This window comes from Eucyclogobius newberryi, unplaced genomic scaffold (genome assembly GCF_026437365.1).
Source record: "Eucyclogobius newberryi isolate DKJ021-1_F unplaced genomic scaffold, fEucNew1.0.hap1 SCAF_13, whole genome shotgun sequence".
Taxonomy (NCBI): Eukaryota; Metazoa; Chordata; class Actinopteri; order Gobiiformes; family Gobiidae; genus Eucyclogobius; species Eucyclogobius newberryi.
In genome coordinates, this window is record NW_027315757.1 from 34,505,005 (window position 1) to 34,529,895 (window position 24,891).

General features: G+C 42.3%; 3 protein-coding genes, 1 non-coding gene and 1 pseudogene across 4 annotated transcripts; 4 read left to right on the forward strand and 1 right to left on the reverse strand.

Moving 5' to 3' along the window:
• Nucleotides 1-1,394: 1,394 nt before the first annotated feature.
• Nucleotides 1,395-8,853, forward strand: LOC140358828 (interferon-induced very large GTPase 1-like; annotated as a pseudogene).
• Nucleotides 8,854-9,146: 293 nt separating this feature from the next.
• LOC140357741 (galectin-2-like) lies at nt 9,147-10,187 on the reverse strand. Its single transcript, XM_072442256.1, has 3 exons — nt 10,103-10,187; nt 9,864-10,035; nt 9,147-9,315 (listed from the first exon to the last, which is right to left on the reverse strand). The coding sequence occupies exons 1-3, from the start codon at nt 10,171-10,173 to the stop codon at nt 9,169-9,171; spliced, it is 390 nt and encodes a 129-aa protein (XP_072298357.1). The 5' UTR covers nt 10,174-10,187; the 3' UTR covers nt 9,147-9,168.
• A 2,271-nt stretch (nt 10,188-12,458) lies between these two features.
• On the forward strand, nt 12,459-16,068 carry pick1 (protein interacting with prkca 1). Its single transcript, XM_072443737.1, has 12 exons — nt 12,459-12,513; nt 12,763-12,874; nt 12,945-13,073; nt 13,472-13,538; nt 13,635-13,724; nt 13,795-13,848; nt 13,928-13,990; nt 14,075-14,208; nt 14,281-14,373; nt 14,445-14,495; nt 14,573-14,717; nt 15,333-16,068. Exons 1-12 carry the CDS (start codon nt 12,473-12,475, stop codon nt 15,593-15,595), a joined length of 1,242 nt encoding a protein of 413 aa, XP_072299838.1. The 5' UTR covers nt 12,459-12,472; the 3' UTR covers nt 15,596-16,068.
• A 480-nt stretch (nt 16,069-16,548) lies between these two features.
• On the forward strand, nt 16,549-16,621 carry trnar-ccu (transfer RNA arginine (anticodon CCU)). Its single transcript has one exon. It is a non-coding gene; the product is annotated as a tRNA-Arg (tRNA).
• Nucleotides 16,622-16,851: 230 nt separating this feature from the next.
• plbd1a (phospholipase B domain containing 1a) lies at nt 16,852-23,903 on the forward strand. The gene is made up of 11 exons (XM_072443738.1): nt 16,852-16,973; nt 17,275-17,494; nt 17,719-17,802; nt 17,898-18,036; nt 19,584-19,721; nt 20,300-20,444; nt 22,064-22,264; nt 22,331-22,471; nt 23,036-23,221; nt 23,440-23,546; nt 23,701-23,903. Exons 1-11 carry the CDS (start codon nt 16,895-16,897, stop codon nt 23,875-23,877), a joined length of 1,617 nt encoding a protein of 538 aa, XP_072299839.1. The 5' UTR covers nt 16,852-16,894; the 3' UTR covers nt 23,878-23,903.
• The last annotated feature ends 988 nt before the right edge of the window (nt 23,904-24,891 follow it).

Genomic DNA, 24,891 nt, shown 5'->3' on the forward strand with positions numbered 1-24,891 from the left:
AGCATGTAGGGTGAAACGTCTATAGCATGTAGGGTGAAACGTCTATAGCATGTAGGGTGAAACGTCTATAGCATGTAGGGTGAAACGTCTATAGCATGTAGGGTGAAAGCCTGGCTTGTTACTTTCCAGAAAATTAGAAAGATTTCCGTCCGAAGAAGCCACAGAAGACGTAGGATAGTTTTGTTTGGCGAAGTCATCGTTGTGACACAAACAGCTGCCGCTAACGCGCGGTCTATTCCATCGATTTCTATTCACTTCTGAGCACAAGTCACCAGCTTCCTCCAGAGGACAACAGCTTCCTCCAGAGGACAACAGCTTCCTCCAGCGGACAACAGCTTCCTCCAGAGGACAACAGCTTCCTCCAGCGGACAACAGCTTCCTCCAGAGGACAACAGCTTCCTCCAGAGGACAACAGCTTCCTCCAGCGGACAACAGCTTCCTCCAGAGGACAACAGCTTCCTCCAGAGGACAACAGCTTCCTCCAGAGGACAACAGCTTCCTCCAGAGGACAACAGCTTCCTCCAGCGGACAACAGCTTCCTCCAGAGGACAACAGCTTCCTCCAGAGGACAACAGCTTCCTCCAGAGGACAACAGCTTCCTCCAGAGGACAACAGCTTCCTCCAGAGGACAACAGCTTCCTCCAGAGGACAACAGCTTCCTCCAGAGGACAACAGCTTCCTCCAGAGGACAACAGCTTCCTCCAGCGGACAACAGCTTCCTCCAGCGGACAACAGCTTCCTCCAGAGGACAACAGCTTCCTCCAGAGGACAACAGCTTCCTCCAGAGGACAACAGCTTCCTCCAGAGGACAACAGCTTCCTCCAGAGGACAACAGTCTGTGGTTGTGTTTGTTCTTTTTCTACCGATGAAATGTGTGTGATGCACGTGTTATCCATATTTTCATAGTGTTTTCTATCGGCTCGAGAGACAACATGCCGCTCCACGGGAGCAGCCATCTTTTATGTTGTTGTTGTAACTCTCACCTGATTGGCTGATTCAGAGGCGGAATGATTCAGGCGTAGGGATATTGCGCTATCAGGCTGAGAATATAGTTCCGCATTTAAGTTATCGCCGTAAAAAAACTGGCGCGATCCGAGTGGAGAACTTTTGGTCATGAGCTAATGGTACAATGATAATTTTATATTTGAAGTTTTTTTTTAGTCTTGTGACAGGTGTAGCGAACTTGAACGATACAGGCTACAGCCTATGGCCTATATGGCCTACTAAGGAGGGTCAACACGAGAGGCTCAACAACAGAAAAGGTGAGTTTATTTATTTTTTATCAGCTACTACGATCTGTAACATTTATTAACAAGTTATGTTGCAATTCTATAATGTAGAAAATACAGTTCATAACTTTGCAGCTCAATAATATTATCTTTTTTTGTGCAGCGATGGAGTCAGACGAAGACGAAGTAACAATGGAGTCAACGACACAAAGTATTTGATCATTACACAAAACAAGTACAACTGTGGACTCGTGCTGATCCTCAGTTTTTTGTTCTTTTCCAGGCAAATATTCAGAGGACAGTGACCTTCAATCATCTAAAACACAGACCATGTTTTCAGTGAAAGTGGAGACTAAAGACTTTGAAGTGCAGATCCAGGTTCGCTCTCCGTCCTGTGAAGCCAAAGTCCAGGTCAAGTCTGAGACCTCAGATGTGCAAGTCCAGGTCATGACCCCAGGCTCCAGGCCAAAGGTGCAGGTGCTTCTTTTTTATACATTTATTATGTGTATATTATTGTTAAAGGTGCACGATGTAAACGTATCTTTGTTGCATTTATTGAACACGTTCAGATCTTACAACTTGACCTGGCATCACTGGCTTGTCTCCATGGAGATAGGAAGCATAATGCCAAACTGTGCAACATTCCAGACAAGCAATACAATCTCTATGGAGACAAGCAGGTGTCTGTCCTCTACCAGAAAAGTTACACAGTGTACTTTTAAAGAATCCTGCAGAGCAAAGTATTTCATATTTAACATGCATCTTTCATCTGGTCTTCTTGCAGCAGGACAATGAACAAAAGACAGAGGTGGAACATGAATCAGGTGAGATATGAGACATACGTGTCATTATTAATATGCATATGAATGTAACATACATTAATGACCATGTTCTGATGAACTTCTGACACTCACAGCTCAACCAAACAAGAATGGACCTGTGTTTATGTTGAAGGTAAGAAATACTATGAAATATATATATTTATACTTCATAAAAACATATTACATCTTAAAGTAAACTTTGATTAATTAAATAGATTGATAATTATGAATCTGTTGTTTAGGATGACAATGTAACATTCTTGGCTGGACATGAGCAGAGCCTTGTGCAAGTCCAGATCCACATGAACTCTGAACACAAAGGTATGAGAGGAACAAGAACAATACAAAGCAGAACATACTGTAAATATGTTTTTTTACTAATGTACAGACATACTGGAGGAGATTGTTCATTCTGTCGACAATAAGGTAAGAAAAAATATGTTTCAAATAGAATAATTTATGCTTGATATTTACTTATTTAAGAAGTTATTTTACGTGTGTTTTACTGCTTAGTACAAGTCATATATAAACAATGCACGGCATGAGGACATGAGTGTCTGCAGTGCCGCGGCGCGCGGCCGAAAAAGGTTAAGGTTAGGGTTAAGGTTAGGGTTAGGGTTAGGGTTAGGGTTAAGGTTAAGGTTAGGGTTAAGGTTAGGGTTAAGGTTAGGGTTAAGGTTAGGGTTAAGGTTAGGGTTAAGGTTAAGGTTAGGGTTAAGGTTAGGGTTAAGGTTAGGGTTAAGGTTAGGGTTAAGGTTAGGGTTAAGGTTAGGGTTAAGGTTAGGGTTATGGTTAGGGTTAGGGTTAAGGTTAGGGTTAAGGTTAGGGTTAAGGTTAGGGTTAGCCATGAGGCTATAACGGGCTTAGGGGTTAGGGTTAGGGTTAAGGTTAGGGTTAGGGTTAAGGTTAGGGTTAGGGTTAAGGTTAGGGTTAAGGTTAGGGTTAGCCATGAGGCTATAACGGGCTTAGGGGTTAGGGTTAGGGTTAAGGTTAGGGTTAGGGTTAGGGTTAAGGTTAGGGTTAGGGTTAGGGTTAGGGTTAGGGTTAAGGTTAGGGTTAGCCATGAGGCTATAACGGGCTTAGGGGTTAGGGTTAGGGTTAAGGTTAAGGTTAAGGTTAGGGTTAGGGTTAAGGTTAGGGTTAGGGTTAAGGTTAGGGTTAGCCATGAGGCTATAACGGGCTTAGGGGTTAGGGTTAGGGTTAAGGTTAAGGTTAGGGTTAGGGTTAAGGTTAGGGTTAGGGTTAAGGTTAGGGTTAGGGTTAGGGTTAAGGTTAGGGTTAGCCATGAGGCTATAACGGGCTTAGGGGTTAGGGTTAGGGTTAAGGTTAAGGTTAGGGTTAGGGTTAGGGTTAAGGTTAGGGTTAGGGTTAGGGTTAAGGTTAGGGTTAGCCATGAGGCTATAACGGGCTTAGGGGTTAGGGTTAGGGTTAAGGTTAGGGTTAGGGTTAGGGTTAAGGTTAGGGTTAGGGTTAGGGTTAGGGTTAGGGTTAGGGTTAGGGTTAAGGTTAGGGTTAGCCATGAGGCTATAACGGGCTTAGGGGTTAGGGTTAGGGTTAAGGTTAAGGTTAGGGTTAGGGTTAAGGTTAGGGTTAGGGTTAAGGTTAGGGTTAGCCATGAGGCTATAACGGGCTTAGGGGTTAGGGTTAGGGTTAAGGTTAAGGTTAGGGTTAGGGTTAAGGTTAGGGTTAGGGTTAAGGTTAGGGTTAGGGTTAGGGTTAAGGTTAGGGTTAGCCATGAGGCTATAACGGGCTTAGGGGTTAGGGTTAGGGTTAAGGTTAAGGTTAGGGTTAAGGTTAGGGTTAGGGTTAAGGTTAGGGTTAGGGTTAGGGTTAAGGTTAGGGTTAGCCATGAGGCTATAACGGGCTTAGGGGTTAGGGTTAGGGTTAAGGTTAAGGTTAGGGTTAGGGTTAGGGTTAAGGTTAGGGTTAGCCATGAGGCTATAACGGGCTATAAGGGAAATGCCGCGGTCCCTGAAACTGCGCGGCCATGTGACCGCGCCGCGGCTCTCCAGCCACGGCCATATTTTTTACTAATTTGACAGAATGGACATAATTGTGGTGGCCTCTAGGAGCCTCGGTCATGCTTGGATATTTGGACAAAAGTGAATAAAAAATGAAATAAAAAATATGTCTTAACATCTTAAACTTAAATATCACAGGACACGCCTTTGGAGCAAAGCCAAATTCATCAAATCCAAGCTCTGTTGGCCAGACTGCACCTAAAGGACAGATTTGAGCATAAACTGACCTCTGCAGAGCTTCTTCAAATCAGTCCAGCTCTGAAACGTGACCAAGACTTATCTGAGAGTGATCTCTGCTCTGTTTATCTGCACAAACTCTTGATGTTAGACTACAGGGCTAGGAATATTTGGATTAAAGCAAAAGGCTCTAAAGATCAAAGTGATGATAGCGCAGAAGTATTGTCCAGTAGCATCTACCCTCTGAACGTCCAGATGGCCGTGTTCCACTGCTCAGACAACTTTTTAAGGCAGATTATTGTCACAAAACTGTCCATGTGTCAGTATGCCTTACCTCTGCTGGTACCTGACCCTTTCACTAAGGACATTGAGTGTCCTCTGTGGACGTACAGACAGATTCAAAAAACAAGAACTAAGGCCAAAGAGAATTCTGAAGTTGTGACTATGAAAGCAGTTCCCATCTGCAGAGAACAAATGCCAATGGTGTTTTGTTTCCGTTTGGGCTCTCTGTCTGTGTCCAAATCTCAGCTCATCAACACTTTGATTAATGACCACCACAGCACCTTCTTCCACAGAAACTGCCCCGGCAGCACCAAAAGCCGCCTTCTGATTGACGGTGTAGCAGAGATTGCCTGGTACTATCCTGATGGAAAACCCAATGACAGATTCACTGAGAGTGTGGCCTTCTGTAACCTTCACGGGGACGGTCTGACTCATCATGAACAACTGAATATACTAATGGAGTCCTCAGTCAATGTGGTTTTTGTGCCAACACTGAGAAACGATCATGTGAGTGCTGAAGTAATGTCTGCTCTCCTGGAGTCTTCAAAACCGCTCATCGTTCTCTCTGAAGACAGTGGCAGTTGTGTGGTTCAACATAAGAAGGGAAAATACAACGTCGGCATTAAAGACACAAACCAGTCAGATGTTTCTGAAGAGCTGAAAAGTATCATCAGAGACATTTTATCTGGTCCATGTGAGTCCTTTCAGCTTGAGTCAATGTCAACCACAGGAGTCCAAGTGGATGAACAGGATCTCTGCTGTTCAAAGGGGTTTTCTGCCACCATGGAAGTGATGAAGACCATTCAAAAGATAAATAACCGAAATAAAAAGCAGTCTCCTTCCCTGCCAAGGTAAACTGCTGCAGGAGTGGTGCAGAATAAACAAAGAACAGTATCGTCTCAGAGGAAATATTGAGAAAGAAAGATGTAAGAAGCAGAATGAGTTGCAAAAGCTACGAGAAGATCAGTGCAAAGCTTCCTGTGATGACCTGGTGGAGGTTTTTGTCAGACACCTCTCATCTTTACCTCCTACAGAGAGAAAGTATTTCCTCACATGGACACAGATCTTACTGGACGCTCATACCACAGATAACTTTCTTCAATTCTACAAAGCTATGAACAGAAGTGGGCTGAGATCTGGGTCCTGAAGAAAAGTGCTGACAATTCTTCTGAATTCAAATCAAAACAAGCAGAACTTGAACAAATATCATCCAGACTTCAGTCAGCAACATGTGGCCTGGAGCACATCTTCAGAGAAATGGAACAGATCTATGAAGCCCATAAGTCTCTATCTAAACCACCAAAGGCGGCGCAGCAAGACTGGTCTAAATTCCCCGAGCTGGCAGCAGAGCTGATGATCTCAGGACGCCCCATGGAGCTGATGGATGGAGATTCAGGCCACGTCCCTTTAATCTGGATCTCAAGCCTCATCGATCAGGTCATTCACAAACTGGGGGACAAGAGAGTGTTTGTTTTGTCAGCTTTGGGCATACAGGGCAGTGGGAAGACGACTATGCTGAACGCCATGTTTGGTCTCCAGTTCTCGGTCAGTGCAGGCAGATGCACCAGAGGAGCCTTCATGCAGCTGGTCAAACTGTCAGACGAGATGAGGAAAGACTTTCAGTGGGACTACATCCTCATGGTGGACCTTGAGGGTCTGCGAGCTCTGGAGTGCGACAGAAATGCAACAATTCACCACGACAACGAGCTGGCCACATTTGTTGTTGGTGTGGGAAACATGACTCTGGTGAACATCTGTGGAGAAAACCCCTCTGAGATGCAAGATATTCTGCAGATTGTGGTTCAGGCTTTCATGAGGATGAAGAAAGTCAAACTTTCACCAAGTTGTGTGTTTGTTCAGAAGAATGTGACAGATGTTAGCGCTGCTGAGAAAAACACGGATAGAAAAAGGAAACTGCAAGAAACACTTGACCAGATTGTCAAGCTCGCCGCCAAAGAGGAGGTTTGTGACGCTGTAAGTTTTAGTGAAATCATTGAGTTTGACATTGAAAAAGACGTCAAATACTTTGCTCCGCTGTGGGAGGGAAGTCCTCCAATGGCTCCTCCAAATCCAGGTTACAGCGAAAGTGTCCAAGACCTGAAGAGCTTCATCCTCTCCAAAGCATCCAAGTCTCCTGGAGTCACTCTTTCTGAATTCAAGACTAAAGTGCAGGATCTCTGGAATGCTCTTTTAAACGAAAACTTTGTTTTCACCTTCAAAAATACTACTGAGATCTCTGTTTACAGGAAACTTGAGGTTGAGTTTGGAAACTGGACCTGGGCCTTAAGGAGTGAAATGCTCAACATTGAAAAAGAGCTTCAGACAAGTATTGAAAATGGGACAATTGACAAAATCGACCTTACTTATTTGAATGGGCAAATCGGCAAAAAATATGAGGAAATAAAAACAGCTATGTCCAAATACTTTGACAGAAAGGAACACAAAGAACTGCTGGTTCATTGGCAAGAACAACATGAACAAAAGATTAAAGAGTTTTGTGATGAAATGGTCAGAAGAACACAAAGAAATCTGAGTGATATTCTTGAAGAAAGGAAAAGAAATCAAAAGCTAAATGCAAAGAAGATCCAATTAGAGGACAAATTGTTTCAGAAAAGCATTGAACTTGCTCATCAACTGAAAGACAAGATGAAAGACGAAGACCTGGAGAAACAGTTCAGCTCCGTGTGGGAAAGCTGTGTTCCTGAACTGGAGGAACACATCAAATGCATCAGGAAAATCAACTTGGCGCTTGATCAAATCAAGATTCTTCAAGAGATTGGTTTTGAATCTACTTTTATAATTACACGTAAGAACTCAAAATGCTACAAAAATCTGTCAAAGGTTGAAGATTATTCTGCTTATATTGAGCAGCAGGATAACCTTAAGAAACAACACATCACAGAGTTCATCCACACGGTAGAGGAAGAGGCTGTGGAGGTCATCAAGGGCAAACCAGTGGCAACAAAAGGCTACAGCACAAATTACCTGAGAGAAATGGCTCAACACGTGAACACACGTGTGGAGGAATTCCAAACTAAGTGGGAATACTCTCTGAAGCAGGAGTTTCCCGTGGATCTCACTCTGCACATCATTGACGAAAATGAGCCGTGGATTTCAGAGACGCACGAAAAGTTTGCGAAGAGAGAAACACACAAGGATTTGGAAAGAATGAAACATGAACATTACACAGTGTTTACGATCTCCTGCAAAGGAGAGTCGTCAGCGGTGGTTCTGTCTGAAGTGATCTGTGAGAAGCTGAAGGCCTCCATGACTGAGGCCGTGTGTAACAGAACTGCCATCGATATCGCTCAAGTCATGAGGGACAGTTATCCAGCGTTTAGAGCGAGCAGGCTGAACTTAGAGAAACATGTGCTGAAGTCTCTGGCAGAGAAAGGAGATTTTCAGAGATACATGACCTACATAGAGAATGCAAATACGTATATTGAGAACTTCATCAAAGAAGAAGTGCAAGACTATGTCCAGAGGGAGACACATGTGAAGAGTCTACTAAAGAAGAACACTGATGAGGTCAAAAATCATGTGACGCATGCTTTATTTCAGGCCACTGACATTGTAAAAGAAGGAGACATCGAGGTGTGGCTACAAGCCTTTCACACAACGCTACGGGAGAAACTCAATTTTGGCCAAATTCCAGCTCAAAATTTTAGTGATGTGAAGATATTTAGTTTCCTTAGAGACGCCATTGAGAAACGTCTTGTTCCCATCACCGAGGAGCTCAAAAACCTGCCGCTTGATAAAATGAATGAGTGCCAGTTCCAGCCAGACCAGATCGATCAGCTTTGTGACTGCTGCTGGGAGACGTGTCCCTTCTGTGCTGCTGTTTGCACCAACACAGTCAAGGATCACAGTCCTGAGAACCACAGCGTGCCCTTCCACCGCCCCACTGGGATCGAAGGATGGCACGTCAGAGGAACTGTGGAAATGGTCATTGATTCTTGCACAACATTAGTCGCCAGTGACAAGAAATTCCGTCCTCAGTCCTTCACACAATTGGCTTTTCCTTACAAAATATATCAAACTGCAGGCACAAACTACGCCGAATGGTTAATCACTCCTGACGGATCAAAGCTGGTCTACTGGAAATGGTTTATTTGTCAATTTCAGAAGGAACTGGAGAATTATCACAAGTTAAAATTTGTGGGACAAGGAGAAATTCCCTGTGATTGGAGAAAGTACAGTAAAGAGGACGCCATAGAGAGTTTGAACGAAATACGTGTAAATGCACAGAAAACAGTGATGAACATAAAGCCAGTCCTACACAGAGATAATAGTAAACAGGGAAATAAGGATTATTCAGATTGATTTTTGAAAACCCATTATAAAAGGTGTACTAAAATAACTACTTTATTTGAATTTGTTGTTGTATTTGATTTGATCATGTGGTACATGGTATGGTGGTTTATAATTAGATTGTATCATCTTGCAGAATGCTGTCACTTTACTTATATAATCTTGAAATGAAATATAATAAATGTGATTTCATGATGAACATTGTTCTTGTTTTTGCTTCTCAGCTGCAAAACATGAGGCACTGGATAATATTTTCATTTTACTTTGTAACTTTTTTAATTTAGAAAGAAGACAATAAAAAGTACTAGTGTGTAAATACAAGTTTATCTAGCAGATCTTGAAGGACGTCAGTTTGAAGTCGCCTCTGATTCTGAGGTAGTTGAGAAGGTCCATGTCCTCACGGTTTGGGAAGTGCACTTCCTGTTCATCAGGAAGTTCCACCTCAAACATGTGTCCGCTAAACGTCACCACGATCTGAAGTCAAACAGAACAGACTTTAGACATTAAATACTTTATATTTTACAACAGCATCAACCCTGACCTGACCAAAGAACAAACAAAAAAAACAATACCCTAAAACTAATTATTGTTTCTATCTGAACTACATAACCTACACATTTGAGAAGGTATATACTGTACTATAATACTGTGCAAAGTAGTATGATCACGTCAAAAAATATACTATTCTGCATGGAAAATTACATTATAGTATAAAATAAATATAACATGGGCATGGTAAAGGAGTAAAGCAGTGTCAAAATTGCTATTGGGTTTTCTCCTCCATAGTATAAGAAATCGAATCGGACATTTTGTGCCGTGACAACACATTGACAAAACCTAAATTGGGATTCAGTGTTAAAAATTCCAATCTTTAAAAAAAATTAAATTAAAAGAAGATTAGATTATGTGATGTGAAGAAATATTTAAAAAGACAAATTGTTTGGGTGGGGCTGATGCAATTAATTGAAGACTTTTTTTTTTAAAGAAAGATTTTGCATCAATAAAACATTTCCTCTTCCCACCTTGACTTCAGCCCCTTTCTGCAGCGTAAGGTTCAGTTCTCGTTTCTCGTCGCCCCAGCAACCAGCCGTCTTAGAGTTACACACAAAAACTGTTCCATCCAGGTCGTCATTGAAACGGGGATTGAAGTGCAGAGCCAAGTCCTCTTTGTCACAACCGAGGTCGATCTGGAATCTAAAACAAATAGTGTGTAGAATAAATGCAGCTTTGACTGAATCTACAGTCTGGTGGTTAACTTTACCCGTCAGCGTCATCCAGAACCATTCCTTTTATTTTCAACTTGTCTCCAGCTTTAAGTTCCATATTCTTCATCTCAAGTTCCTGTGGAAAAAGACAAAGTCACACATTTCAACAACGAATGAAGAGGATTAAATGAGGCATTTTGTGGTTTAGTCCACAGTATATTGTTTGAATTTCCATAAACAAGATAAGCAGACAATGCACCGATTTGGCACTTATAGCAAAGTATGTGTGTCTTGTGTTTTCTTTGCAATGGTAAAAATGTATAACCCACGACACAAAGGCCAAACATGAATAATGACTTGGTCCCGGACACATTTTAACATGAAGTTTGATTTTATGTAACAGAAATAATCACAAAAAGCCTCATCAAGTGTGTCTGGAGATGCATGGACAAAGTTAAAGCCTTACCATGTTTGTGGATGAGAGTCACACACTAAAGGACACGGTCTTTTTCCTGAAGAGACAAAGGTGAGAATTTTACCTCCACTTGTTTGTTTGTTGGCAGCAGCTCTGTAAGTGTCGTGTAGGTCACATCATTACAGATTATGAATGCTTTGAATCAAACAAACCCTTTTGTCTCAATTAGTGATGGGAAAACTCAGGATTAACCACACCTGCGCAGATCTGACCGCATTTACCCCGACATGCTCTGACGTCACGAAGTGAAAGCTCGTGAAATCCAACGGGATCCGCAACTCCCGCGTTATTATTCATTTACCAAGCAATGGTTTGATTCTTTGTCACTTAAGGCTTAAGCATTGATCAATGTTCTGTTTTTTTAGGTTTTCATTTTCCCTCCTTCCTTTTTCTGTGGCTCAAATACCTGACCTTCGATTGTCATAATTATCTTCATAAATAACATAAAGTGGCCAGCTGAATATTTCGTGAAGTTCGTTTCGCAGCTAATTAACCTCATGAACGTGTCTAATGCGGACGATGTAGTTCTAAAACAAACCACGAGATGTCACTGTGGAAAATATGTTATTGTTTCACAAGCTTCACTTTCCCCATCAGTGAGGGCTCAAGACTGAACACTCAAGCTATTAAAAACTTTGGCTACAGTATAAAGTTGTAATATAAAATATAATATAATATAATATAATATAAGACGCATTAGCCTATTGTTAAACTGCTGTGTGTATGACAGACATGATGACAGAGCAGTGAACATGGACCAATCATCATCGACTGTGACAGGTGTTTCCGGTTGATGGCGGAAGTGACGCCGCAGAGTAAATAATGAGCTTTTAGTGCATTTTATAATGGTGAAAAGTACATCAAATCCGTGACTTTTAAGACATATTTTGAGCACGACGGTGTCGAGCTTGGAAACAAAATAGGTAATGCTAATCCTCCTTAATATTTGTAACAATGTTCTGCTCTATAATGCTAGTAGCATCATTACCATTAGCTAGACGTGTTTGTTGTTGACTACTTCATTTAGCGCATGCAGTTTATTACCCGGTGAATATATTCTCATAAAGTACCTCAAAAACAATGAAACCATGAGTCTGAGTATATCATATTACAATGTGCGCGGGAGCAGCTGTCGGTGCTTTTGCTACTAACAAGTGCGTCCAATGTGATAAAGGGACGTTCAGACACAGCAGTATTATTATATCACTCATTATTATACTTTACTCTTTCACGTTCAGACACTGCAGTATTATTATTTCACTCACTATTATACTTTACTCTTTCACGTTCAGACACAGCAGTATTATTATATCACTCATTATTATACTTTACTCTTTCACGTTCAGACACTGCAGTATTATTATTTCACTCACTATTATACTTTACTCTTTCACGTTCAGACACAGCAGTATTATTATATCACTCATTATTATACTTTACTCTTTCACGTTCAGACACAGCAGTATTATTATATCACTCATTATTATACTTTACTCTTTCACGTTCAGACACAGCAGTATTATTATATCACTCATTATTATACTTTACTCTTTCACGTTCAGACACTGCAGTATTATTATTTCACTCACTATTATACTTTACTCTTTCACGTTCAGACACTGCAGTATTATTATTTCACTCACTATTATACTTTACTCTTTCACGTTCAGACACTGCAGTATTATTATATCACTCACTATTATACTTTACTCTTTCACGTTCAGACACTGCAGTATTATTGTATCACTCACTATTATACTTTACTCTTTCACGTTCAGACACTGCAGTATTATTGTATCACTCACTATTATACTTTACTCTTTCACGTTCAGACACTGCAGTATTATTGTATCACTCACTATTATACTTTACTCTTTCACGTTCAGACACTGCAGTATTATTGTATCACTCACTATTATACTTTACTCTTCCTACAGCTGTCAGTGCAACAATGTTCATGGACATGGATTACGAATTGGAAGAAGACAAGCTGTGAGTCACTTAACTTGTATTGATCATGTCTTGATTAATTTTAATGATTGTTTTATTTGTGTTTTAGTTTCCTATGTTGCTGTTTATTCTGTGTTGTGTTTTAGGGCCACGAAAAATAACTTTTCTCATTGGGTTTTCCCTGTATAACTGAATAAATGAATGAAATGAAACTTAACTTACTAGATATAACTGTTATATTACATTTATGGATTGCGAAACGCTTCAAACAATTATGACTTTTGTTTAAAGTGGGATACCAACAGTGCCAGGAACAGTGACTCTACAGAAAGATCCCAACAACCTGATTGGAATAAGCATTGGTGGAGGGGCACAATACTGTCCTTGTCTCTACATTGTGCAGGTAGGACTGTCTTTAGAATTGCTCGTTCATCTTCTAATACAATGGCACATGAAGATTGTTCCTCCTGCAGGTCTTTGATAACACTCCAGCAGCTTTGGAGGGAACACTGGCCGCTGGCGATGAACTCACGGGCGTTAATGGCAAACCAGTGAAAGGAAAGACAAAAGTGGAGGTAGCGAAGATGATTCAAGCAGTTCAGGTACATTCTTTACATTTATGAATATTATTATTTTCATAGAAATGTTGTACTCACGTTTCCTGCTGCGAAATTGCCAATAAGAAGTGGTCACTGTCCGAGCGCACCGCTGGACCGGTTCATAAGTAATGCTGCGCAGTGGAGCTGTGTTAGAGCCGTTAATACAATGAACAAAAGCAATGGTACGACGTCATCAGTCTAGTAGACTTTGTTGTTTTTAGGGAGTCATTGTTCACAAGCGGGGGAAAAATCCATGACATCCTGGACCTGGATTAAAGTCGGACAGTGCTGTGAGAATAAAAGGATTAGTTTGCTTTGCTGGAGTCGGCCATACTCGGGTCTCATGTGGCAGTCGCAGCGTAATAACACTTCATTTACATGTGTTTATTTTTGTTTTCCAGGGAGAAGCGGTTATCCATTATAATAAATTGCAAGCGGATCCAAAACAAGGGAAATCTCTGGATATAGGTCTCACCTTAATTTAATACTTGCCTATTCAGCCTATTTTATTTTTTAAATTGACAATATAGAACAAAATTATGAACATGTGTATCTCTGTTTTAGTTCTGAAAAAAGTAAAGCATCGCCTTGTTGAGAATATGAGCTCCGGCACTGCAGATGCCCTCGGACTCAGTCGAGCTATTCTGTGCAACGGTGAGACTCATGATGTGGATTTTAAACTCGAACACTTGTACAGTGTCTGACTGTTGATAGTGATTTGCAGATGGATTGGTGAAAAGACTAGAGGAACTAGAAAAGACTGCAGAACTCTACAAGGGTAATTAAAGAGTTCTAAAACGCTTGTATAGCTGTTTGTTTTTGACAGTTGCAGTATTGTAACATATGTTTGTTAACAGGACTTATGGAGCACACAAAGCGACTGCTGAGAGCTTTTTTTGAGCTTTCTCAAACTCACAGAGGTGCATTTGTTAGTGCTTTAAATTTGTTCTATAAATCAAAAATGAAATGGTCTAAAATGTATGAACGCCTCTTTGCTTGTGCAGCATTTGGTGACGTCTTCTCGGTCATCGGCGTCCGGGAGCCTCAGGCAGCAGCCAGTGAGGCGTTTGTCAAGTTTGCAGACGCTCACCGCAGCATCGAAAAATCTGGTATTCAGCTACTGAAGACCATCAAACCTGTGAGTGAGATGTGAGAGAAAAGAGTGTCGGACGTCATTGTGCTCATCTCGTACCTGGACTCTCGTTTACAGATGCTCCATGACCTCAACACTTACCTTCACAAAGCCATTCCAGACACCAAGCTCACCATCAGAAAGTATCTGGATGTGAAGTTTGAATATTTGGTAAGAGAAATTGAGCAAATTATTATTACAGAGCGTTGAACAGTGAAGTAAAACATGTTTATGTCTTTTAGTCGTACTGTCTGAAGGTCAAAGAAATGGATGATGAAGAATATAGCAGCATCGTGAGTTCATTGAATATTATCTGCATGTTTCATTGGATATTGTTTATTGGTGAGTTATAAATGGTTTTCTTCAACAGGCCATGGGTGAACCTCTGTACAGAGTTAGCACAGGCAATTACGAGTATCGCTTGATTCTCAGATGTCGTCAAGAAGCCCGCGCCCGCTTTGCAAAGATGAGGAAAGATGTTTTGGAGAAAATAGAACTTCTTGACCAGAAACATGGTACGTGTCTGAATGCGTGTCAACTAACGGATCATTACCAAGGCTTTGGCAAAATAAATGTTAAAGTAATGGCTCTTGGTAATGTATTTTATATATTTATATATATTTATATATATCATTTTCTAGTAAATGTCCACTTTTATGTTTATGATATATTACGCCAGATTCACATTTAAAGTACGTGTGGTTTGGGTCCAAAGTCAAATATAAAGGGACTAAAATCAGTGCCTGCACCAGCCTCGGGAGCGGGGGCAGGGCGGGGGCAGGGGCAGGGGCAGGGATGCGGAAAGAATCCACAAGGAGTCTATTTTTCCTGGACACTGCCCTTACACAGCCCACAAGTAAACTGCTCTAAATAACATCCCCAAAAAGTTACTGATTCTGAAATCCATGTGTTAGTTTGACCATAAGGGGCTGCTCTCGACCTACTTATGAAACATGATATTTTTAGAGATCCATGCCTGTTTAAGTGCTAGGAAAGTCAGGATTTTAATGTTTGACATATTGTACTTGGTTTTCTAAGTAGTATAAAGAGGTCCAATAGGCTGATTGTCTCCTGAGCGTCCTTCTGTGAACTGCACTGACTTGTGCTTGTTTCATTTCTCTCAAACACAGTCCAAGACATCGTGTTCCAGCTGCAGCGCTTCGTTTCAAGCATGTCCCACTACTACGATGAGTGTTATGCAGAGCTGAAGGAGGCGGACGTGTTCCCGATTGAGGTGGACCTGTCCCGGACCATGATGAACTACAGCAGCCAGTCCTACTCCTACACAGACGAGGAGGACGAGGAGCCGAGGGACGGTGGTGATCAGCTGCAAGGAACCAGCACCGTCCAACAGGCGGAGAATGGTGAAGAGAAGCTGATCGACGATTACTAAGTCTGTGGTTCTAATAAAATGTTTTAACTTCACTTTTAAAATGGATAAACAATCAAAGAGCATCAGGTCCAGGTCCATGTGGTTGTTTCACTTTAGTTCCAGGTCAGTGATGAATGCAAAGTATGTAATTTATATGAAGTGTGCAGAAACATGAAGGTTCTACATGAGATGTGCCTTCTGTCCCTGATGAGGAGTCGGCTCCTGTTGGATTGTATCGTTAATAAAAATGTTATTATTTTTCAATACTATGCTACTGATAAGTCAACAACTAATCCTATATTTACATATCTTAACATATGTCTCTTATTTATTTTTCAGCTTTCACTATAGCTTTACATTTCCTCAGATTTGTGTGACTTTTAAATGTAATATATTTAATGTTTTTGTTGTTTGCTAAATGTTATCCAAAGTGACCCACTATACAATGTATTCGATGGTTAAATTAATCATTAAAATGATCTTTTGGAAAATCATGAATAGTAAGAGATTGGTGTTATTTGTGTATGATTCAAATAAGAAGCTTCACAAATGTGTGTTTTGTTCTACTCTTGCAATACATCGCTTTGAAAAAATATAATGTAACTTAAAAATAATTCGATTATTAAAATGAAATAAATTAACAATTCTTGTGGGTTCTTTAATTATATTGTAATTTTCAGCCAGGGCTGTAGTGCTCTGCCACCACCAGGGGGCTGTAGTGAGGGCTGTAGTGCTCCACCACCACCAGGGGGCTGTGGCGAGCAAGTACAAAAGCAACGTTTAAGATCACGCGCGCGGCCGCAGCGAAAGAAAAATGACGTTCCACATTGGTGTCACGTCACGTGAAAACTGCAGGGACAGAACAAGAAGCACGAGCGCGTCATTATCGCTCCCGCGGTATAAAACATAAAAACAGAAACAGAAAGAAAGAAAGAAGAAATAAAAACCTTACTCTTGGTGATTCTCATTACGTAGCCCCAGTGGCCTAATGGATAAGGCACTGGCCTCCTAAGCCAGGGATTGTGGGTTCGAGTCCCATCTGGGGTGAACTCTTTTCATGTGTTTTTCCACTAAATTGACTTAAACGTCAGTTCCAAGTTAATCATTTAATTTAAACTTCTCCTAAACACAGACACTGCATTTTACCAACACAACAACACAACGCGACGTGCAGAGGAGTCAACACATTCAACCAATCAGGAAACACCGCCTCAAAATTCCTTCGCTCGTAACAAAAAGTCCCTCCTGCTTCCACTTTCTGCTCTTTCCTCTTTCCCTCTGTGCAGTGCCGTGAACACACTTGTAAAACAGGGTTCCACCATGTTTCTAACACGGTGGCTGTGTGTTTGTGCTTTAGCTGGAATCAGCTGCTTGACCGCGACATTCGCCTCTCCAGACAGTAAGTACAGCAGGTCACGTGACGTCAGGAATGTCTGGATAATGTTGTGTTTCTGAGACGTAAAGTGGACTCTCTGTGGACTCTAATGTCAGACGCAATTGCAGTCATTGTAGTTTATTATTATAGTTTCAGGACAAATGGAACATACAGCATTACAGTAAAACATTACAGAATACAAGAGACAGGCCCATGATCAGCACATGTCTCTTATATTGTGATTGTTGTACATTTATTACACACTGCATATTTCCTGTAAAACTCCATTGACTGTAAGTTGTATTATTATATTATCATGTGTCAGTGTCTGCAGCCACTGTTTACTGGGACTCCACACACAAGACTGTGGTGCTGAAGGAGGGGGTTCTGGAGACTGAGGGCGATGCCTACGGTTACCTCAATAACACCATGGACAGCACAGGCTGGAGCATCCTGGAGATCCGCGCGGGCTACGGAGTGACCCCAGAGAAGGATGAACTCACCTTCTATCTAGCAGGATACTTGGAAGGTTTCTTAACAGCGCAGTAAGTGTCAGGAATGTGCTGCCTGTGCACTATTGGCTGAATGTGTCTCATGATGTCGAATAACAATCCAAACACGAGCATGTAACCTATGGGACAAGCACCGTAGCACAGTCCTAAACTCTATATGTTAAAGGAGTTTGGACATGTTCCGCGGATGAATGAACAACATATTATAAAAGGCAAACGGTTTATTACAATTTACTGTTTGTGCTTTATATTCTCAGGCAGATGCTGGACCACTACACCAACATGCTGCCACAGTTAATCCGCGACAATAAGACTCTCAGCCTTGTTAAAACTTTCATTGAGTAAGATTCTCTGTTGCCCTTTTTGCTTCTTTGAGATTCTTTTTGATCAAATGAGTTCTGCATGAAGTATATTGAACTTGTACTTGTACATGTAGGAAACAGGACTCATGGGTCAGATCACAAGTGAAGCAGAGTCAGAGTGACCCTCTGTGGGCACACGCAGGCTTCATCGTGGCACAGATGGACGGATTACAGGCTGGAGTTACTGACTGGGCCAAGAAACATGGAAAAAAGGTTTGTTTTATACTCTTACAGTCAAATGTAAAAGATACAAACATAGTACAAAGTACTTTGCTGTAAAAATAGAGTGTAATAAGGAAGTTACAGCCGTGGCGATCCTGTGATCATGTATCATTGTTCTGGAAGTTCATATTGTGATGATAATTGAATTCATGGTATTTGTAAATAAATATGAATTAGTTTATGATCCAATTATCAAAAATTGTGTGTTGAATGGACATGTTTTAATGAACCAACACAATCTGGTGCATGTCTGACCCTGTCCCATCGTGGATCGACTACACTAAAGAGCTCATAGTCTTGTAAGTATGTTGTACAGTTGGACAGTTGGACAGTTGGACAGTTGGACAGTTGGACAGTTGGACAGTTGTACAGCTGCACAGTTGCACAGTTGTACAGTTGGACAGTTGGACAGTTGGACAGTTGTACAGTTGTACAGTTACACAGTTGTACAGTTGGACAGTTGCACAGTTGCACAGTTACACAGTTGTACAGTTGGACAGTTGTACAGCTGCACAGTTGCACAGTTGTACAGTTGGACAGTTGGACAGTTGGACAGTTGTACAGTTGTACAGTTACACAGTTGTACAGTTGGACAGTTGCACAGTTGCACAGTTACACAGTTGTACAGTTGGACAGTTGCACAGTTGGACAGTTGTACAGTTGTACAGTTACACAGTTGTACAGTTGGACAGTTGCACAGTTGCACAGTTGCACAGTTACACAGTTGTACAGTTGGACAGTTGCACAGTTGGACAGTTGTACAGTTGTACAGTTACACAGTTGTACAGTTGGACAGTTGCACAGTTGCACAGTTACACAGTTGTACAGTTGGACAGTTGGACAGTTGCACAGTTGCACAGTTGCACAGTTACACAGTTGTACAGTTGGACAGTTGGACAGTTGCACAGTTGCACAGTTGCACAGTTACACAGTTGTACAGTTGGACAGTTGCACAGTTGCACAGTTGCACAGTTACACAGTTGTACAGTTGGACAGTTGCACAGTTGGACAGTTGTACAGTTGTACAGTTACACAGTTGCACAGTTGCACAGCTGCACAGTTGGACAGTTGGACAGTTGGACAGTTGGACAGTTGGACAGTTGTACAGTTGGACAGTTGGACAGTTGGACAGTTGTACAGTTGCACAGTTGGACAGTTGTACAGTTGCACAGTTGTACAGTTGCACAGTTGGACAGTTGCGCAGTTGGACAGTTGGACAGTTGGACAGTTGGACAGTTGCGCAGTTGGACAGTTGGACAGTTGGACAGTTGGACAGTTGCACAGTTGGACAGTTGGACAGTTGGACAGTTGGACAGTTGGACAGTTGCGCAGTTGGACAGTTGGACAGTTGGACAGTTGGACAGTTGCACAGCTGCACAGTTGCACAGCTGCACAGTTGGACAGTTGCACAGCTGCACAGCTGCACAGCTGCACAGCTGCACAGTTGGACAGTTGCACAGTTGGACAGTTGCACAGCTGCACAGCTGCACAGTTGCACAGTTGGTCTCACAGGTGTTTATCTGCTGTTTTTCCCAAAGCCACTCTCAAAGTTTGACGTGCAGTTCCTGAACTCAGTTGGAGATCTGCTGGATCTGATCCCAGCCCTGAACCCTTCCCACCCTCCGCTCCGGGACTTCAAACTTCCTGGGATGGGGCACTGCTCCGCCCTCATCAAGGTCAGGAAGGAATGCAACAACGAAAAAGCTTCAACTGCAACTGTTTTTATACTAGAGAGCTCAAGATGCCGTGGTTAATCAATAATTGTGATGATTCAGGTCACAATATAATCATAAGAACAAACAGAAATAATCTTGAGAATTATATGTCATTTCAATTCCATCTATACTCCAAAAAAGCCTAAAACTAAGTGCAAAATGATTTTTTATCAGACTGTTTCTGTCACTACTTCAGAAAGTCTGATTCCAAAGATAAGATAAGATAATACTTTATTGTCCACACATGGGGAAATTTCATTGTTGCAACGCAGTTTGATACAGAGGTAGATACAGAAGAAAAGAACAGATCACTTATTGGAAGTTTGAAAAACACTGTCAGTAGAAGATCTCTTATAGACAAAACCTCCCATAAATAAATAAATACCATTGCATATGATATCGACAGTAATTGCACATGAATTGCACAGTAATGGCCACATACTAGAAAAATGCTGATCTATTTGACACATTTGACTTAATACAATATTCAATCCAGAGCATTGAAGAGTCACTGAATGAGTTCATGCTTAAATCCTCAGATTCTTCCTGGTTTTGAGAACCTTCTGTTTGCCCATTCGAGTTGGTACACTTACGCTGCCACGATGCGGATCTACAAGCACTGGGACTTCTACGTCGCAGAGCCACATACAGCAACGGGAAAACTCTCCTTTAGCAGCTACCCAGGCAAGCAGCACCCACTCTGCAAGCAGCACCCACTCTGCAAGCAGCACCCACTCTGCAAGCAACACCCACTCTTCAAGCAGCACCCACTCTGCAAGCAGCACCCACTCTTCAAGCAGCACCCACTCTTCAAGCAGCACCCACTCTTCAAGCAGCACCCACTCTTCAAGCAGCACCCACTCTTCAAGCAGCACCCACTCTTCAAGCAGCACCCACTCTGCAAGCAGCACCCACTCTGCAAGCAGCACCCACTCTTCAAGCAGCACCCACTCTTCAAGCAGCACCCACTCTGCAAGCAGCACCCACTCTTCAAGCAGCACCCACTCTTCTAGCAGCAAACACTCTTCAAGCAGCACCTACTCTGCAAGCAGCACCCACTCTTCAAGCAGCACCCACTCTTCAAGCAGCACCCACTCTTCAAGCAGCACCCACTCTGCAAGCAGCACCCACTCTTCAAGCAGCACCCACTCTTCAAGCAGCACCCACTCTTCAAGCAGCACCCACTCTTCAAGCAGCACCCACTCTTCAAGCAGCACCCACTCTTCTAGCAGCAAACACTCTTCAAGCAGCACCCACTCTTCAAGCAGCACCCACTCTTCAAGCAGCACCCACTCTTCAAGCAGCACCCACTCTTCTAGCAGCACCCACTCTTCTAGCAGCAAACACTCTTCAAGCAGCACCCACTCTTCAAGCAGCACCCACTCTTCAAGCAGCACCCACTCTTCAAGCAGCACCCACTCTTCTAGCAGCACCCACTCTTCTAGCAGCAAACACTCTTCAAGCAGCACCCACTCTTCAAGCAGCACCCACTCTTCAAGCAGCACCCACTCTTCTAGCAGCACCCACTCTTCTAGCAGCAAACACTCTTCAAGCAGCACCCACTCTTCAAGCAGCAAACACTCTTCAAGCAGCACCCACTCTTCAAGCAGCACCCACTCTTCAAGCAGCACCCACTCTTCAAGCAGCACCCACTCTTCAAGCAGCACCCACTCTTCAAGCAGCACCCACTCTGCAAGCAGCACCCACTCTTCAAGCAGCACCCACTCTTCAAGCAGCACCCACTCTTCAAGCAGCACCCACTCTTCAAGCAGCACCCACTCTTCAAGCAGCACCCACTCTTCTAGCAGCAAACACTCTTCAAGCAGCACCCACTCTTCAAGCAGCACCCACTCCTCAAGCAGCACCCACTCTTCAAGCAGCACCCACTCTTCAAGCAGCACCCACTCCTCAAGCAGCACCCACTCTTCAAGCAGCACCCACTCTTCAAGCAGCACCCACTCTTCAAGCAGCACCCACTCTTCAAGCAGCACCCACTCTTCAAGCAGCACCCACTCTTCAAGCAGCACCCACTCTTCAAGCAGCACCCACTCTTCAAGCAGCACCCACTCTGCAAGCAGCACCCACTCTTCAAGCAGCACCCACTCTTCAAGCAGCACCCACTCTTCAAGCAGCACCCACTCTTCAAGCACAAATCCCACAAGAGAATACACATGAAATCTATGCTCATGATTCATCAATTAAAAAATAGATTATTATAGCAATAGATCATTATAATTGAACAAATCCTTCAATACAGATTCAGCTCATGAATGTCCCTCGTGTTGTATGTGGACGTCCTGCAGGATTCCTGGTGTCTTTGGACGACTTCTACCTTTTGGGCAGTGGCCTGATGATGACCCAGACCACGAACAACGTCTTCAACTCCACTCTCTTTAATGTGATCACCCCTGAGAGTCTGCTGGCGTGGCAGAGGGTGCGACTGGCCCACAGCCTGGCCACGACAGGGCAGGAGTGGGCAGACGTCTTCACTAAATATAACTCTGGTAAGACCTGCGTGATCTGTAAACCGCCGTTCTATGGGGACACTACATTTCCTCTGTTCCCTTTAGGCACGTACAACAACCAGTACATGGTGCTGGACAGGAGTAAAGTGAAGCTGGGACACAGTGTGGAGGACGGCGCTCTGACTGTGGTGGAGCAGATCCCAGGGTTAGTGCAGTCATCGGACCAAACTCAAGCTCTGAGACTGGGTAAAAAAAGACTTCAAATACCGCTCTACTTGTGGGAAACATACAAATAAAAATGCATGTGAGCTTATATTCTCTGAGCCTGTATTTAGGCCTGTCATGATAATTACTTCACCAACTGATGTTCTGTAAATTAAAACTGAAGCGATGTTTTTGGGGCTCAATATTTATCGTTTGTATTCCTTTGCAGTAACAAGAAACGTTTAGTTATTTTTTGGCGATATATTCAAATGTTGAGCTGTGGAGAGTTGAATACATAAAAGAAACGACTCATAGATTATTCTACGTGTTCCGTTCTGCTTTTTATTTGTTACATTTCATGATTTTCACATTTGGAAAAGGGTTTACTGGGGTTCACGAGTTATTGATCAGTGGAATAAAGTAGTTTCAATATTATCGTGATATTTTCTGGAACAATATATTGTACATCAACATGTGTTATGGTGACAGGCCTAAAACTGCACTGACAATACAGTAATATATGTATCGTGTTCAATAAAACGCACTTCCTCACACATATATGATGATCCGAGCACAAATATGTTGAACTCGTCTTGTGTTTTGCAGGTTACTGGCCGTCCTACAACATTCCCTTCCACGAGAACATTTACAATCTGAGCGGGTACAGGCAGATGTGGCAGGAGTTTGGAGAGGACTTCTCTTATGACCTCTGCCCCAGGGCCAAGATCTTCAGACGGGACCAGGCTGCGGTGACCGACCTGAAATCACTCAAGGAAATCATGAGATATAATGGCACGTGACTCTTTTGACACTGAATTATTGAATATCAGCGTTGTCCTCCCTTTTTGTTTGTATTTATGGAGAGTTAGATATGAACTGCACATTGAGATGGTTTGAATGGACAGCGAAGGCGTCGTGAAGATATTGGCTTAATGCGGCTCAGGATATATAGAAGACGTGTAAATCAGGTTTGAAAAATGGAAACAGTCATACATTTTGCGTGTTTGCAGATTACAAGAAGGATCCGTACTCCAAGAAGGACCCTTGTAAGTCCATCTGCTGCCGCAATGACCTGAAGGCAGTGAACCCCTCTCCAGGAGGCTGCTATGACACTAAGGTCAGTAAAGGTGGAAGTCAAGGAGATGTTTTAGGAAGCACATAAACTTGTATTTTAGTATTTTCATGTGAAAAGACGTAGGTCAAATTTCAGAATAGGCCAAATTGAGTCGTCGTTCCATCATATTCAGCGACTGTGATTATGATCTGTGCAGGTGACGGACTTCCACATGGCTGCGGACTTCAGAGCGGAGGCTGTGAACGGGCCGACCTCACAGGGGGGACTGCCGGTCTTCAGGTGGGACAAGTTCATGAACATCAGCCACGTGGGACTGCCGAGCGTCTACAACTACAGCTTTGTCCCGATGACGCCTCGTCTCTTCAGCCCGTGAGACTTGACTGACAGGTGATACTGGCACTAGTCCATGTGTTCTTCAGTCTGATTAAATGTGTACAAGAGCTAAATGTTTCTGCCAAATCCGACGTGTTGTTTAAGTATTTGATTTCCAAATGAGAACGGGTTTGAATTGGAGGATGTTGTGTATATGTTATATTATTTATAAATGATGATCATGTTCAATGTTTTTATAATTGATGATGTTTCTCAGGGTTCTTGGTCTACTGTGGTTTGGCACATTATGCACATTAGATCCTAAAGGAAATTCAGGTTTTAGCTACGGTACTGGTTAAATGCAATATGGATTAATTAAAATAACAATCAGTTCATTGATGTTGTGAATGTTGTATTGCCTTTAATTTATTAGTAAAGTATTAAAATACACCTAAAACATCTAGGTTTTGACTATGTTTTGATAAATACCACAAATGTCTGTTATTAACTGTAAAAACTGTACTCTTATGTCATTCTGATCACAATTAAAAACTCAGCATTCAGCGATGTACTTTTTTGGAAACCTAGTGTTTACAGCTTGATATTATTATCGTCACCATTATGTCTGATGGGAATTTCCCCATATTCAAATTCAAACATTACACACATAACATGCCAATGCCACTGTGGGCACCCCCCATCTTCAAGTTTCTGCAAATTAAACACATGATGCTATCTTTTATTTACACTGTATACTTCATGGAGCATTGTGCCCGACACCTCTTGGCATTGTTGGGTTGTTAAACAATGTTTCTAAAGTGCAATAAAAAGATCTTTCATGTCTAAAAGGGATGATCAGTCAAAGCACTTTAGAGACATAAAGTTAAGAGGCTTTTGAGGTCGAACTGCTCTTCTCTCTTAGGAATCCCAGGGGACACTGCCATTTCCTCTCTTCATAGGAACTGAAACTTGTTTTAACAGTTTACTCTCTGTTCTCATCACCGAAAGGCTGCTATGTAGAGTTCTAACCTGTAACAACATTATCATCTGCAATGTCCAAGAGGAAGTATGCTAC

Coding starts and splice junctions, on each gene's coding strand:
- LOC140357741 (XM_072442256.1), bottom strand. CDS start 10,173: ATGAAGAATATGGAACTTAAAGCTGGAGACAAGTTGAAAATAAAAGGA. Junction 10,036..10,102: donor GTTCTGGATGACGCTGACGG/GTAAAGTTAACC, acceptor TATTTGTTTTAG/ATTCCAGATCGACCTCGGTT. Junction 9,316..9,863: donor AGAAAGGGGCTGAAGTCAAG/GTGGGAAGAGGA, acceptor GTTTGACTTCAG/ATCGTGGTGACGTTTAGCGG.
- pick1 (XM_072443737.1), top strand. CDS start 12,473: ATGTTCATGGACATGGATTACGAATTGGAAGAAGACAAGCT. Junction 13,074..13,471: donor AGATGATTCAAGCAGTTCAG/GTACATTCTTTA, acceptor TTTGTTTTCCAG/GGAGAAGCGGTTATCCATTA. Junction 13,849..13,927: donor GACTGCAGAACTCTACAAGG/GTAATTAAAGAG, acceptor GTTTGTTAACAG/GACTTATGGAGCACACAAAG.
- plbd1a (XM_072443738.1), top strand. CDS start 16,895: ATGTTTCTAACACGGTGGCTGTGTGTTTGTGCTTTAGCTGGAATCAGC. Junction 17,495..17,718: donor GAAGGTTTCTTAACAGCGCA/GTAAGTGTCAGG, acceptor TTATATTCTCAG/GCAGATGCTGGACCACTACA. Junction 22,265..22,330: donor CTTCACTAAATATAACTCTG/GTAAGACCTGCG, acceptor TGTTCCCTTTAG/GCACGTACAACAACCAGTAC.